Genomic DNA, 16877 nt, shown 5'->3' with positions numbered 1-16877 from the left:
ACAGTTTGCACAATAAAGTAAATACAGGTTGATAATTTGGTAATGGGAGTCAGAAAAATAGCATAATGCTAGTCGAGTCTGACACCGTAGACACTGGAATGTTACAACGTTACTAAAGCAAAGCAACTAGAGGGCAGTGTACACGTAAAGAAAATATCAGATACAAATAACATAAATACAAACAAATAATTAAATACAAAATGTACAATTAGTGGACATAGTCTTTAATGAGTGTGTTTTTTAGTGAATCACGAAATGAAGTTCTAGATGGTTGTGATCTAATACTAGGTGGTAGACTGTTCCAAAAGGCCGTACCTGTGAAACATATTGCAAACTTGCCTATGGATGTGATTACTTTAGGTAGAAGGAGATTTCCCCTACCCTTGAACCTAGTACTATATTCATGAACTGGTGGAGTGCAATAATCTGTAAAACGGTGAGGTAACCTGTTGGTTAATAAATCATACATGAAAGTACAAAGTTGGAGTTTATGTAATTTGAATATATCAAGAATTTGAAGTTCACTAAATAAATTGTTAGAATGTGCAGAGATACAACTAAAAGTAATAGCTCTGACTGCCATTTTTTGAGACTTGTGAATACATGTCAGATGTGATGAATATGTAGATCCCCATACTTCAATACCATAGGCGATGTGTGGTTGGATAAAAGATTTGTATATCAGAATAAGGATATCTTTAGGTACAAAATGTCTTAATTTGAACAAAATACCAACTTTTTTCCTAACAGTGGAGTTTACCATTTGAATATGTTTTGACCAATTTAAAAGGTCACTATTTTGTAGGTGGTGGTCTCTTTGTATATTGCTTAATTTGATATATTTGCCAAGTGCAATAATTAGATTTGTGTTGCTCATTGTTTCTTTAAATTTTTGTTCTTCTGGTAAGTTTATAAAATTATCAATATATATATCAGCTTCATTAAATAGGTCTTGCATGTGTAAATCACATTGTAAAACAAAGTGTTACATTTAGTTCAAAGTTTTGCCATGTATTTGTCCAAAAAAACACCATTCCGATCTAATCATTAAACACATGCTACTGAGCTATGTGTTGAGAACTGTTTACTGTGGTCTGTTCTGATCTAGCTCTTAGCCCAATAATATGAGTTTCGATAGTCCCATGATGTGTCGTAGTATCGCGGTGTAAATATCTAGTGTTAATTCTGATCATGATTATTGCCAACATGCACGATTGTCGAAAAGTGTGTTTGCGCGTCGTTTAGGTTTTTTTCAGAGTTTAATTTTACTTTCGTTGAGTCTTTTAGATGTTTCCAAGCATAACACTGTTACAAGAAACTGCAAGAATTTGCATTGAGCAGTTTGAATGATCAATCAGACGTATAACGAACGCCAGTTGAAGAACGTCAATGTGACCTACAAGCTCATCAACACAGACCAAGGACATTTGGGAATTTTATGAAAGTCTCCCAAAAGACTACCGACCAAAACACATATAAGACATATAAATCCTCACTGAATAACCATGATAATAATGAGCAGCTGGTGATTTTCGTAATAAATTTGGTACGTGTGGACTTGTGAATGTCTGTGTAATGCAGATGTTAATTGCCACAGAAAGGTGATTTGTAAACATTGTAGAGAGAATTTGGTACAAAACACCATCAAACTAGGTTTGTTTGTTACTACTGAATAGCCGTTAAAATACAAACCAGGATTAAAATGCCAGCCAATCACACTTGTTTATTTATGGGTACGTAAATCCATTAAAGTTTGTGTAGTATTCAATGCTATCTTGAAGCACACAATCTTTTAAAGCATGTTGGCATAGTTCTTAGTTTTAATGATTAATTTGCATAATTATTATAATTAGGCTATATCTTAGAAATGCATACTTCAAATTCAATTTAATTGTACATACATTAAACATCAAAATACTGCCAATGGTGTCGTAGCACAACTGTACAGTTTTGAAAAATGTTTATCCATATGCTAGTCCATGCTAACAATAGGTGTTCATTTGCTGAATGAATGACTATCTAGTTGCCTATCCAACCATGTTGCTATCTTTGCGATATACGCGATCATTTGGCTGTTGCTATGGGCGTGATCATGTTGCTAGATATATTTGCATACATTTTTGAATGTTTTTGTTATCTTGTGTATGAATTCATGTTATTATCTTTGCAATATACATGATCATTTGGCTGTTGCTATGGGCGTGGTCTTGTTGCTAGGTACATTTTCATACATTTTTAAATGTTTACTCATTTGTCTTTCAATTCCTGTTATCTTTGCAATATATTTGATCATTTGGCTCTTGCTATGGGCGTGGTCTTGTTGCTAGGCATATTTGCATACATTTTTTGAATGTTTATTCACTTGTCTATCAGTCCGTTATCTTTGTGAAATGCACGACCGTTTTGCTGTTGCTATGGGCGTGGTCATGGTTGCTAGGGATATTTGCATACACTTTTTGAATATTTACTCACTTGCCTACCAGATGATGTGGTTATTTGACAGACAGACAGACAGACAAACACTTTGCCATGCCTAAAGCACTACTGAACCTTTATCAGTTCAGTTGTGCTAACAAAGCGTGTATGTGTTGTAATTGCTTGATGATGTAGCTTATAGTTTTAAAGAGTAATTTGCATAATTATTGACTTTGTCTTTGGTAATTAGGCTATATCTTAAGAATGCAACATTCTAATTCGATATAGTTAGGCACAGCCATCAATCATAACAAAGAACACATATCCTATAAAACCTGTTGGCATAGGTTTTACTATAATACTATTAATGATTAATTTGCATAATCAGGGCTCAAAATTAATGCCGGCCCAGCAGCCCAGGGCCACTAAATTGTCAGGCTGGACTGGAAGATTTTGGAAAGACCTGTCCAACTGGACTGGTACATTTTGCTGCAATGTTAGCTCAGAATATTTCTATCCTTTTCACAATTATGTGTAAATTGTTAAAAGGAAGATTGCATTCCTCAAAAAACAATATTGTTTTAACAAGTTTTCAGCTTTCAATCAGTTGAATCATCGGGGAAATGATCAACTCCATAATGTGTCTTTCATGACCAATGACCTTGGAAGACTTTTTTGTACACTGCACATGTGCGATAAATGTAATTATCACAGCTTCACGTGGCATGCACACGCCTTATGGGGTACAATGTTTGTTACAAGCTTTCAAAGATTGTACAAAATGACTCAAAAGGAACACTGATAGCTGATCATGTAAATAGTTTCAATGTTGGAATGTTAGAATGTAAGTTTGTTGGTGTCGACTCTTTCCAATGTCTTGCTATTACAGAAGACGTGTAATGTATACTGTACTGCCAGGTCAACCAAGATCAAGACAATCTTAATTTTGTAACATGCATGCCATGTAATGTTACCAATGTTTACTGACAGTATTACTTTCTCCAGTACATCCCAAAGGAGTACTGAGAGTTCTAGAAATGTAGTTATTTTGACAAGTTCACAGTGAAAGAGAAATCTTTAAATGCATGACTCTCGGTGCCTGGCACCCTATTTTGCATATAGCTGGCTGTATCTTTTGGAGGTGGAGAACTTGTGGTTGAACATTGACGCGGATCACCAAAATATAAACATTCCTTATCTAGGTTGACGGTGACGGGCTATTGCTTATCCTACTACACAACAACAGAAGTTCATAACATAGAAGGAAAGGGGTTCAACTTTGACAATGAACTGTTCTCGCTTGCATTTTGGAACTTGTTTTACAGATTCCAATCATTCGTATCAAAGCTCTCCATTGCAAGGAGGTTTCTATAAAATGACTTTACCAAGCGTCGCATATTTGGTACAAGAAAACTACCATACGTCGTACCATGGATGTACTACTACTATTAGTGTTTATTAGTGATCTCACTAATACATCCATGGTCATACTAAAGGGAGAGTAAAAGCCGATGAAGGCCCATATTTGCAGCTATCACGAACCCATGGTCGAAGATGTCAAGTCTCTGCTGTCTTGTTACCGAATGGGAAAATATTTCTCTGTCGATAGACTCTCCTTATTCTAACTACAACAGAAGTACACGGTATGACAGCACTGACTAGACTGGTGCTTTCATCAGGAGTGCATTGCCATTGCGTAATATAGTCTTGATGATATGATATACTATCATCCTGCAGCGTTCTGAGTTTGAACAGTTGCAACAAGTATATATGCCGTGGTGAAGTAAATTTTCTGTAGCGATGGAACCCTATTACATTTTTTTGTATTTTGCATGATAATATTCACAGTAAATGTCGTTTGTTTAAAAGTTGCTATTGACATCTAGATTTTATCTACTTGTTCTCGGGTTTTAATTTTACGATATTTCCATCTTGAAGTTTTTCAGTGAGACTGAATGTGAATGTACTTAAAAAGTAATGGGGTGACTGAGGGAACCTGTCCCATTTTACATGTGCAAGTCAGATGGAGTCACATAATTAATCTACAAATAAATGCAGCTAGTTATAAACATCACATATGATGTACAATTAGTGTTCGGTAGGATTGTTTTGTGTTTGGTTTACTCAAATATTTCATAGCAGATGACTGATGTGCGAAGTGAAATTGAACATAGTATTGTGTCATTTCAGCAATGCTGTGTTTGGAAGTTGAATATTGTGTGAACTTTGTGTACACAAATTATTTTTGACTTTTTTCTACCAGTGAATGTCTACACCACACTAATTCCTCTAAAGACTTTGTAAATTAACTCAACCATTGTTCAAATATAGTAAAGACGATATGAGATTTGATACATACTGATATTGTTACATGTGCAGTAACAGACATGCACACAGTCACGAGTGCACAGATCACATACAATTTGCTAAGCTAATAAAGTGCAAATTTGCCACCATAACAACAAAAGGCCTAGCGTGGAAAGTATTTCGGATGATACCATTTGTTTCCTGTCTCGTTGCGATTAACGGGTTGTTCATCATTTCCATCACTCGTACATGGCTTACTCTCTGGAGAAAAGAAATGAGTTATTTGCCTTTTACTCATACTGAAACCGGTGGTTCTCCATTGTGTAGGCTACCTGTTGTACTGCGTCAAACTGTCACGATTTGAGGAGAGATGTTGAACTAAAATCTTTAAAATCACCAATGTCATGGGCAAACAGGAGTAACCAATGACGAACCAGCCTATCCAACCATGTTGCTATCTTTACGATATATGCTATCATTTGGCTGTTGCTATGGGCGTGGTCATGTTGTTAGATATATTTGCATACGTTTGTGTATGTTTTTGTCCACTTCTATATGAATTCCTGATATTGTCTTTGCAATATACGTGATCATTTGGCTATTGCTATGGGTGTGGTCTTGTTGCTAGGCATATTTACATATATTTTTAAATGTTTATTCAATTGTCTATAAATCCCCGTTGTTATCTTCGCAATATATGTGATCATTTGGCTGTTGCTATGGGCGTGGTCTTGTTGCTAGGCAAATTTACATACATTTTTTGAATGTTTATTCAATTGTCTATTAAACCCTGTTGATGTTTGTGAAATACACGACCGTTTGGCTGTTGCTATGGGCGTGGTCATGGTTGCCAGGGTATTTGCATACATTTTTTGAATGTTTACTCACTTGCCTACCAGATGATCTTGTTATTTGACCAAAATATACTGCCATTTGGTTGTTGCTAAAGGGCGTGGTAATGGTTGCTACAGCCAATTTTGTCAAAATGTTTTGAAGAAAATCTGCAGAATAACAGTTTCAGAAACATCTCGCCAAGTTTCAGACTCATTGACCAAGTACTTTTTGAGATATAAGTTTTTGACCAAAAATGAACATTCTTACACCTAATTTGCATATCACTCATGGAATCATTGTATGCTTAATATTTCTTTGTCCATAAATCCCTAGATGCATTCCCATTAAATTTCAGCCCAATCTGCTCAGTAGTTTTGGAATTATAGATTTTTAACCAAAAAGACACATTTTTAGCCCTAATTTGCATATTACTGGTGGAATCATCATGTCATGAACAAATCTTACTTAAAACCCCCTTAAGAATGTTCCCACCAAATTTCACACCAATCTGCCCAGTAGTTTCTGAGTTTAAGTTTTTTGACCAAAAATCACATTTTTTTACCCAAATCACAGATCTGTGATGCAATCATTTTGTTTTGAACAATTTCCCAACTAGACACCCAAGGTAATGGACCCATCAAATATCATGGCAATCGGTTCAGCGGTTTTTGACTTTAAGTTGTTTACACACACACACACACACACACACACAGACTGACAAACAGACGCCGGGTGATCCCTATAGCACTACTGAACCTCAGTTCAGTTGTGCTAAAAATGATAATTCCTCTAGGCAGGTGGGTGAAAATATTGATTTCTAGGCCTGATAATTTTCAGTAATTATGTTATCACTAATGAATGTATTCTTCAAATTCAATTTAATTGGTATATACATTAAACATGATAAGTGCATATGTGTTATTATACTTGTGGATGTAGCTAACAGTTTTAATCAATAATTTGCATAATTAATGATTTTCAGTAATTAAGCTAATCTAGAGAATGCATATTTCAAATTCCACAAAATGTGTTACATACATCACAGAAAGCCTGCATGTCCTATAAAGTTTGTTGGCATAGTATTTAGTTTTCATGAGTAATTTGAATAATTAATGGATTTTGGTAATTAGGCTATATTAAGAAGGCAAGTTTCAAATTCAATAAAATTTGGCACAGACATCAACCATAATAAAGCACATATCCTATCAAGCCTGTTGGCACAGTGTTTATTTTTAATGATGAATGTGCATAATTAATGATTTTTGGTAATTAGGCTAGATCTTGATAAGAATGCATTCCAACAATGTGTGTAGGAGCATAAACCTATGGTTTTTCCCTTACAGGAGGCATTCAGTTTAAATCTAGTCATCTTTGCAATACTCAACATCGCTTGACAGTTGCCATGGGTGTGGTCTTGTTGCTAGGTATATTTGCATACATTTCTTGAATGTTTATTTATTTGCCTACCAATTCCTGTTTTATCTTTGCAATAGACACCATCATTTGCCTGTTGCTATGCACATGGTCATTTATGTATACTTTGTCTTGAACATTATCCTAACTAGAGACTGAAAATGAAATCAACATTATCCTAACTACAGACTGAAAATGAAATCAACATTATCCTAACTACATGTAGAGACTGAACATGAAATCAACATTATCCTAACTACATGTAGAGACTGAACATGAAATCAACATTATCCTAACTAGAGACTGAAAATGAAATCAACATTATCCTAACTACATGTAGAGACTGAACATGAAATCAACATTATCCTAACTACATGTAGAGACTGAACATGAAATCAACATTATCCTAACTACATGTAGAGACTGAACATGAAATCAACATTATCCTAACTACATGTAGAGACTGAAAATGAAATCAACATTATCCTAACTACAGACTGAAAATGAAATCAACATTATCCTAACTACATGTAGAGACTGAACATGAAATCAACATTATCCTAACTACATGTAGAGACTGAACATGAAATCAACATTATCCTAACTAGAGACTGAAAATGAAATCAACATTATCCTAACTACATGTAGAGACTGAACATGAAATCAACATTATCCTAACTACATGTAGAGACTGAACATGAAATCAACATTATCCTAACTACATGTAGAGACTGAACATGAAATCAACATTATCCTAACTACATGTAGAGACTGAACATGAAATCAACATTATCCTAACTAGAGACTGAACATGAAATCAACATTATCCTAACTACATGTAGAGACTGAACATGAAATCAACATTATCCTAACTACATGTAGAGACTGAACATGAAATCAACATTATCCTAACTCCATGTAGAGACTGAACATGAAATCAACATTATCCTAACTAGAGACTGAAAATGAAATCAACATTATCCTAACTAGAGACTGAACATGAAATCAACATTATCCTAACTAGAGACTGAAAATGAAATCTACATTATCCTAACTAGAGACTGAAAATGAAATCAACATTATCCTAACTACATGTAGAGACTGAACATGAAATCAACATTATCCTAACTACATGTAGAGACTGAACATGAAATCAACATTATCCTAACTACATGTAGAGACTGAACATGAAATCAACATTATCCTAACTAGAGACTGAAAATGAAATCAACATTATCCTAACTACATGTAGAGACTGAACATGAAATCAACATTATCCTAACTACATGTAGAGACTGAACATGAAATCAACATTATCCTAACTACATGTAGAGACTGAACATGAAATCAACATTATCCTAACTACATGTAGAGACTGAAAATGAAATCAACATTATCCTAACTACATGTAGAGACTGAAAATGAAATCAACATTATCCTAACTACATGTAGAGACTGAACATGAAATCAACATTATCCTAACTAGAGACTGAAAATGAAATCAACATTATCCTAACTACATGTAGAGACTGAAAATGAAATCAACATTATCCTAACTACATGTAGAGACTGAACATGAAATCAACATTATCCTAACTACATGTAGAGACTGAAAATGAAATCAACATTATCCTAACTAGAGACTGAAAATGAAATCAACATTATCCTAACTACATGTAGAGACTGAACATGAAATCAACATTATCCTAACTACATGTAGAGACTGAACATGAAATCAACATTATCCTAACTAGAGACTGAAAATGAAATCAACATTATCCTAACTACATGTAGAGACTGAACATGAAATCAACATTATCCTAACTACATGTAGAGACTGAACATTATCCTAACTAGAGACTGAAAATGAAATCAACATTATCCTAACTACATGTAGAGACTGAACATGAAATCAACATTATCCTAACTACATGTAGAGACTGAACATGAAATCAACATTATCCTAACTAGAGACTGAAAATGAAATCAACATTATCCTAACTAGAGACTGAAAATGAAATCAACATTATCCTAACTACATGTAGAGACTGAACATGAAATCAACATTATCCTAACTACATGTAGAGACTGAACATGAAATCAACATTATCCTAACTACATGTAGAGACTGAACATGAAATCAACATTATCCTAACTAGAGACTGAAAATGAAATCAACATTATCCTAACTACATGTAGAGACTGAACATGAAATCAACATTATCCTAACTACATGTAGAGACTGAACATGAAATCAACATTATCCTAACTAGAGACTGAAAATGAAATCAACATTATCCTAACTAGAGACTGAACATGAAATCAACATTATCCTAACTACATGTAGAGACTGAACATGAAATCAACATTATCCTAACTACATGTAGAGACTGAACATGAAATCAACATTATCCTAACTACATGTAGAGACTGAACATGAAATCAACATTATCCTAACTACATGTAGAGACTGAACATGAAATCAACATTATCCTAACTAGAGACTGAAAATGAAATCAACATTATCCTAACTACATGTAGAGACTGAACATGAAATCAACATTATCCTAACTACATGTAGAGACTGAACATGAAATCAACATTATCCTAACTAGAGACTGAAAATGAAATCAACATTATCCTAACTAGAGACTGAAAATGAAATCAACATTATCCTAACTACATGTAGAGACTGAACATGAAATCAACATTATCCTAACTACATGTAGAGACTGAACATGAAATCAACATTATCCTAACTACATGTAGAGACTGAACATGAAATCAACATTATCCTAACTAGAGACTGAAAATGAAATCAACATTATCCTAACTACATGTAGAGACTGAACATGAAATCAACATTATCCTAACTACATGTAGAGACTGAACATGAAATCAACATTATCCTAACTACATGTAGAGACTGAACATGAAATCAACATTATCCTAACTACATGTAGAGACTGAACATGAAATCAACATTATCCTAACTACATGTAGAGACTGAAAATGAAATCAACATTATCCTAACTACATGTAGAGACTGAACATGAAATCAACATTATCCTAACTACAGACTGAACATGAAATCAACATTATCCTAACTACATGTAGAGACTGAACATGAAATCAACATTATCCTAACTACATGTAGAGACTGAACATGAAATCAACATTATCCTAACTAGAGACTGAAAATGAAATCAACATTATCCTAACTACATGTAGAGACTGAACATGAAATCAACATTATCCTAACTACATGTAGAGACTGAACATGAAATCAACATTATCCTAACTAGAGACTGAAAATGAAATCAACATTATCCTAACTAGAGACTGAAAATGAAATCAACATTATCCTAACTACATGTAGAGACTGAACATGAAATCAACATTATCCTAACTACATGTAGAGACTGAACATGAAATCAACATTATCCTAACTACATGTAGAGACTGAACATGAAATCAACATTATCCTAACTACATGTAGAGACTGAACATGAAATCAACATTATCCTAACTACATGTAGAGACTGAACATGAAATCAACATTATCCTAACTACATGTAGAGACTGAACATGAAATCAACATTATCCTAACTAGAGACTGAAAATGAAATCAACATTATCCTAACTAGAGACTGAACATGAAATCAACATTATCCTAACTACATGTAGAGACTGAACATGAAATCAACATTATCCTAACTACATGTAGAGACTGAACATGAAATCAACATTATCCTAACTACATGTAGAGACTGAACATGAAATCAACATTATCCTAACTACATGTAGAGACTGAACATGAAATCAACATTATCCTAACTACATGTAGAGACTGAACATGAAATCAACATTATCCTAACTAGAGACTGAAAATGAAATCAACATTATCCTAACTACATGTAGAGACTGAACATGAAATCAACATTATCCTAACTACATGTAGAGACTGAACATGAAATCAACATTATCCTAACTACATGTAGAGACTGAACATGAAATCAACATTATCCTAACTAGAGACTGAACATGAAATCAACATTATCCTAACTACATGTAGAGACTGAACATGAAATCAACATTATCCTAACTAGAGACTGAACATGAAATCAACATTATCCTAACTACATGTAGAGACTGAACATGAAATCAACATTATCCTAACTACATGTAGAGACTGAAAATGAAATCAACATTATCCTAACTAGAGACTGAACATGAAATCAACATTATCCTAACTACATGTAGAGACTGAACATGAAATCAACATTATCCTAACTAGAGACTGAAAATGAAATCAACATTATCCTAACTACATGTAGAGACTGAACATGAAATCAACATTATCCTAACTACATGTAGAGACTGAACATGAAATCAACATTATCCTAACTACATGTAGAGACTGAACATGAAATCAACATTATCCTAACTACATGTAGAGACTGAACATGAAATCAACATTATCCTAACTACATGTAGAGACTGAACATGAAATCAACATTATCCTAACTACATGTAGAGACTGAACATGAAATCAACATTATCCTAACTAGAGACTGAACATGAAATCAACATTATCCTAACTAGAGACTGAACATGAAATCAACATTATCCTAACTACATGTAGAGACTGAACATGAAATCAACATTATCCTAACTACATGTAGAGACTGAAAATGAAATCAACATTATCCTAACTAGAGACTGAACATGAAATCAACATTATCCTAACTACATGTAGAGACTGAAAATGAAATCAACATTATCCTAACTACATGTAGAGACTGAACATGAAATCAACATTATCCTAACTACATGTAGAGACTGAACATGAAATCAACATTATCCTAACTAGAGACTGAAAATGAAATCAACATTATCCTAACTACATGTAGAGACTGAACATGAAATCAACATTATCCTAACTACATGTAGAGACTGAACATGAAATCAACATTATCCTAACTACATGTAGAGACTGAACATGAAATCAACATTATCCTAACTAGAGACTGAAAATGAAATCAACATTATCCTAACTAGAGACTGAAAATGAAATCAACATTATCCTAACTACATGTAGAGACTGAACATGAAATCAACATTATCCTAACTACATGTAGAGACTGAACATGAAATCAACATTATCCTAACTACATGTAGAGACTGAACATGAAATCAACATTATCCTAACTACATGTAGAGACTGAACATGAAATCAACATTATCCTAACTACATGTAGAGACTGAACATGAAATCAACATTATCCTAACTACATGTAGAGACTGAACATGAAATCAACATTATCCTAACTAGAGACTGAAAATGAAATCAACATTATCCTAACTACATGTAGAGACTGAACATGAAATCAACATTATCCTAACTACATGTAGAGACTGAACATGAAATCAACATTATCCTAACTACATGTAGAGACTGAACATGAAATCAACATTATCCTAACTACATGTAGAGACTGAAAATGAAATCAACATTATCCTAACTACATGTAGAGACTGAACATGAAATCAACATTATCCTAACTACAGACTGAACATGAAATCAACATTATCCTAACTACATGTAGAGACTGAACATGAAATCAACATTATCCTAACTACATGTAGAGACTGAACATGAAATCAACATTATCCTAACTAGAGACTGTAAATGAAATCAACATTATCCTAACTACATGTAGAGACTGAACATGAAATCAACATTATCCTAACTACATGTAGAGACTGAACATGAAATCAACATTATCCTAACTACATGTAGAGACTGAACATGAAATCAACATTATCCTAACTAGAGACTGAACATGAAATCAACATTATCCTAACTAGAGACTGAACATGAAATCAACATTATCCTAACTAGAGACTGAAAATGAAATCAACATTATCCTAACTAGAGACTGAAAATGAAATCAACATTATCCCTGCTAAATGTCAAAATATTCTACCCAGGGGTTTTTGATCTTAAGTTTCTTTAAGTTTAGTGTAAGTCAATAACAGACAGACAGACAGACAGACAGACAAGACTCTTTTATCAGGTCCCATGTCTATAGCATGAATGACTGTATCATTTCAGCTGTGCTAAAGAAAGTGTTTACAAGCAACCTCAAACAGAGGTTAATCTCTGTGCCATTGACAGATAGGTGTGAGTACCACATAAAAGGTTTTATGATTTCATGACAAAAATTGACATCAATAAAACAATAATCATTCATTTTAGGCTGAGACAGTAATCATTCTCACAAGCCAAGAATCACATCTTTTGACCCAAAATGCTCATATTGGAGGTAATCATTTTCATTTTAACAATTTTCCATCTACACACCAAAAGTAATGTGCCAAATACTAATCCAATATTGGTCTGATGGCTTTTGACTTTAAGTCATTTACATACAAACATCTGCATGTATATGTACATACACACGTACATACGTACATACGTACATACATACAGACAGACAGACAGACAGACAGACAGACAGACAGACAGACAGACATTTCACCACGCCAATACCACTACTGAAGCTCACTTCAATTGTGCTAAAACATATGCAATCCATCTGTGCCCTGACAACAGATAGGTGGGCTCAGAACAATTGCACTGCTAGAATTAAGTAAATAAATGAAATGAGCCTCAAAGAAGTGTATATATTACTATTATTAATGATAATATTCTAACTTACTACATACAAAATTTGTGTGAAAACTCACAAAAGTGACATAAAAACAGTGCAAAATTGGCCTTGACCGATAATTAGCTGCCATCACCCCCAGTCTGATTAAAATCCGATGTGGTGAAAGCGGGTAGATGTCCTTATTTACCTCTATTCATCGTGTTGTGACGTTTGTTTTGTTCGGAGTGATCGCCGCCATCCCACAAGGATTTTAATCAGATTGCCATCAACCCCAGCCTGCTCGTTATTCTGGGTAGGCATGGTTCGGTGACAATGAAGTCAACATTTTTGTAGGGGGGTCACCCTGTTTTTGAAATTGACAGTAAGGAGGGGGGTTTTGAAAATTGTGGATGGGGTGTTACCCCCCCCCCCCTCGCTGGAGAAACTGACCGGTCCCTAAACATGCATATATGTGTACTGAGCCTTATAGTTGAATTGTGATAAATTAATCCTAACTTGTACATGTACACCTGGAGAGAAACATTTACATATTTTCAACATGAACATCTGGTTGTAGGTGTATATTTCATACATTAATATTTAATATCATAACTAGGCAAAGCCCATAAGCTCGTGCAGGGTAGATTTATTTGTGACCCGCTGCCTGGGCCAGGGTTCGTACACTTGATTTGGGTCATTTTCCAGGGGTGTTGATCATCAAAATTTATTTTATTGAATGACATCTAATTCTCTGACATAGACGAGAAGTAAAGAAAGTCAACATTCTATGCTGTTGTTGGTTCAAAAACCATCATAGGAAAGTAGTTATTCTTTTAGAACATGTAAAAAAATAAATTATTGACAATATAAATGTCAAAACCACACTTCCACAACCCGGAAATTAAACTGCGCTATTTCATCAGTGGTCCGTATCGCGTACCGCCGTGCATCAAACTTCCAAATAGTGTAACAATTTCTCCTTGAGGTACAGTGATGCCTCGATACTCGTTACAATGTTACGATAATCGTGCCAACAGGCCTACTGTTAAAAACTAATATTGCAATGCATGGTGATGTCATGTCACCTATGCTATACGATGATACGCACGGTAGCGCTTGGAGAATGCACGTAGTATATGGAAGGCGCATGCGTAGTCACTGCGCGCTGCAATGCATCCCTGGGAGAACCACCAATTTTTTTCACATAGTATACACGACGGGCATACCAGTCACTGAGCCGCTACGCGGCAGCTTTGCTGCCGCTGCGCGAGCTATTAAAATATATATTTCTCACCATGTTTCTTCATATCTTCTCCAAACATACCAGCTAAAAAGCAAGCTGCTGATTCTAAACTCCTCATCATATTTGTACTTCTGATGCTGAAATAGTTCAATGAAAGACAGATCAAATCTAATAAATAATTCTGCAGCTAAAATCCAGGTTTTGAGGAACTCAATGTTAAAAATAGTGCCAATGGCGTTGTAGCACAACTGTATATATTTATTTGAAATACTTACAATCACTTTATAGATGTTCACTTGCTGAATGACTATCCAGTTGCCTATCCAACTCGTCATTATCTTTGCAATATACACTGTTGCTATGAAAATGATCTTGTTGCATATTTTGCATACATTTTTTGTTATCTTTGCAATATACATGATCATTTAGCAGTTACTATGGGCGTGGTCTTGTTGATTTTAGGAATATGTATTCATTTGTCTATTAATCTCCACTTATCTTTGCAATATAGGTGATCATTTGGCTGTTGCTGTGGGCATGGTCTTGCTGCTAGGCATATTTGCATACACTTTTTGAATGTTTGTCCATTTGTCTAAGTACCTGTGTTGCTATTACCGTCTGGCTGTTGCTATGGGTGTGTTCATGGTTGCTAGGGAAATTTGCATATAATTTTTGAAAGTTTACTCACTTGCCTACCAGATGATGATGTTATATGACCAAAATATACTGTTGTTTGGTTGTTACTAAGGGGGGTCATGGTTGCTAGGGCCAATTTTGACAAACTGTGTTAAAGAAAATCTGCAGAATAACACTTTCCGAAACATCTCATTAAGTTTCAGTCTCATTGACCCGAATACTTTTTGATATATAAGTTTTTGTCAAAAAATTCACATTTTTATACCTAATTTGCATATCACTGATGGGATTATCAAGGCTGGTAGATTTCTTAATCTAAATACGCCTGAAAATGTTCCCACCCAATTTCAGACTGATCTGCCCAGTCGTTTTTGAGATTAAGTTTTTTTTACATAAAATCACACTTTTTAACAACAAAAAAAGACTCTTTGTAGCATATGAATGAACTTCATGTTTTAATCATAGACGCTCTCTATAATTTAACAAGTCATTGAGAATGACATAGTCCCCACTATGATTGGGTTTTAAGGAATTACCACTACTCTGATCACGCAACAACACTTGTGAACCTAAATCAAACAGACTTAGATATGTTGTGTCTGCTTGTTGGACATGGAACATGCCTACAACAATAAAGGATTGGTCGGGTATGGGGATCATATCACAATGAAAATGAATATGCACATGTATGTCATAGAACACTGTCCTAATATCAACATTGAATGAGATCTGTTCAAGCATGTCTGAGTTAGGGACGACATCGAAATCAAAAGCATCGTAATTACGCTTCGTAACGAGTAAAGACGAGTAGCTACTAGTAGTTACGATGTACTACGTGAAACAGGAGATAATGAGGTGTTCAAGTTCATGAATAACTGACAATAGATAATCAGTTCACTTTTCTTTGTTTCCCCGTAAAGACGTCGTCTTTGAGCGTAGATACGCGTAATTTTTTATCGCCAACACACAAAAGATAGTGATTCTCACTTTCCGTGTTTCCAATGATGACATCGTCTTCTATCGTAGTTGATCGTAGTTTGTCATAATTTTCGATCGTCAAAGAAAACCACGTACTCCAGCCAGTAATGTGCTGATGAAACTAGTACTGTACATGTTTTTATGAGTGCAAGTTCATATGCAAGTTTTATGAGGGCGATATTCATTAAAAAAAAACAATAAGATACGCACGAAATCAAAGTTTCAATATTCAGTAAATCTTTTCTCGAACATGACGGTATGTATTCGAAATTTATTGTGATGGACGCATGGACGTTAACAGTAAATCTTTGAGTAAGATTATCGTACAATTGTGTGACTCTCAAAGCATCAATCGCGGTTAGACTTTCTTTTTGTTTTTTGCACGGTCGACAAAC

At 34.5% G+C, this 16877-nt stretch overlaps 1 protein-coding gene across 5 annotated transcripts in view; it reads right to left on the bottom strand.

Moving 5' to 3' along the window:
• Positions 1-16877, bottom strand: part of LOC144447248 (lysophosphatidic acid phosphatase type 6-like) — a 178392-nt gene that overhangs the window by 140197 nt on the left and 21318 nt on the right. For all 5 annotated transcript variants that reach the window (XR_013482002.1, XM_078137162.1, XM_078137160.1 and 2 more), the window contains exon 4: positions 14920-15005. Coding sequence is in view for 4 of the 5 variants with exons in the window: in XM_078137162.1 (XP_077993288.1) it covers positions 14920-15005 (86 nt within the window). In the remaining variant the exon portion in view is untranslated. The remainder of the gene's footprint in view (positions 1-14919; positions 15006-16877) is intronic.

The sequence above is a fragment of the Glandiceps talaboti genome, chromosome 16, assembly GCF_964340395.1.
Source record: "Glandiceps talaboti chromosome 16, keGlaTala1.1, whole genome shotgun sequence".
NCBI classification, from domain to species: Eukaryota; Metazoa; Hemichordata; class Enteropneusta; family Spengelidae; genus Glandiceps; species Glandiceps talaboti.
This window is presented reverse-complemented; position numbering and strand designations above follow the sequence as displayed.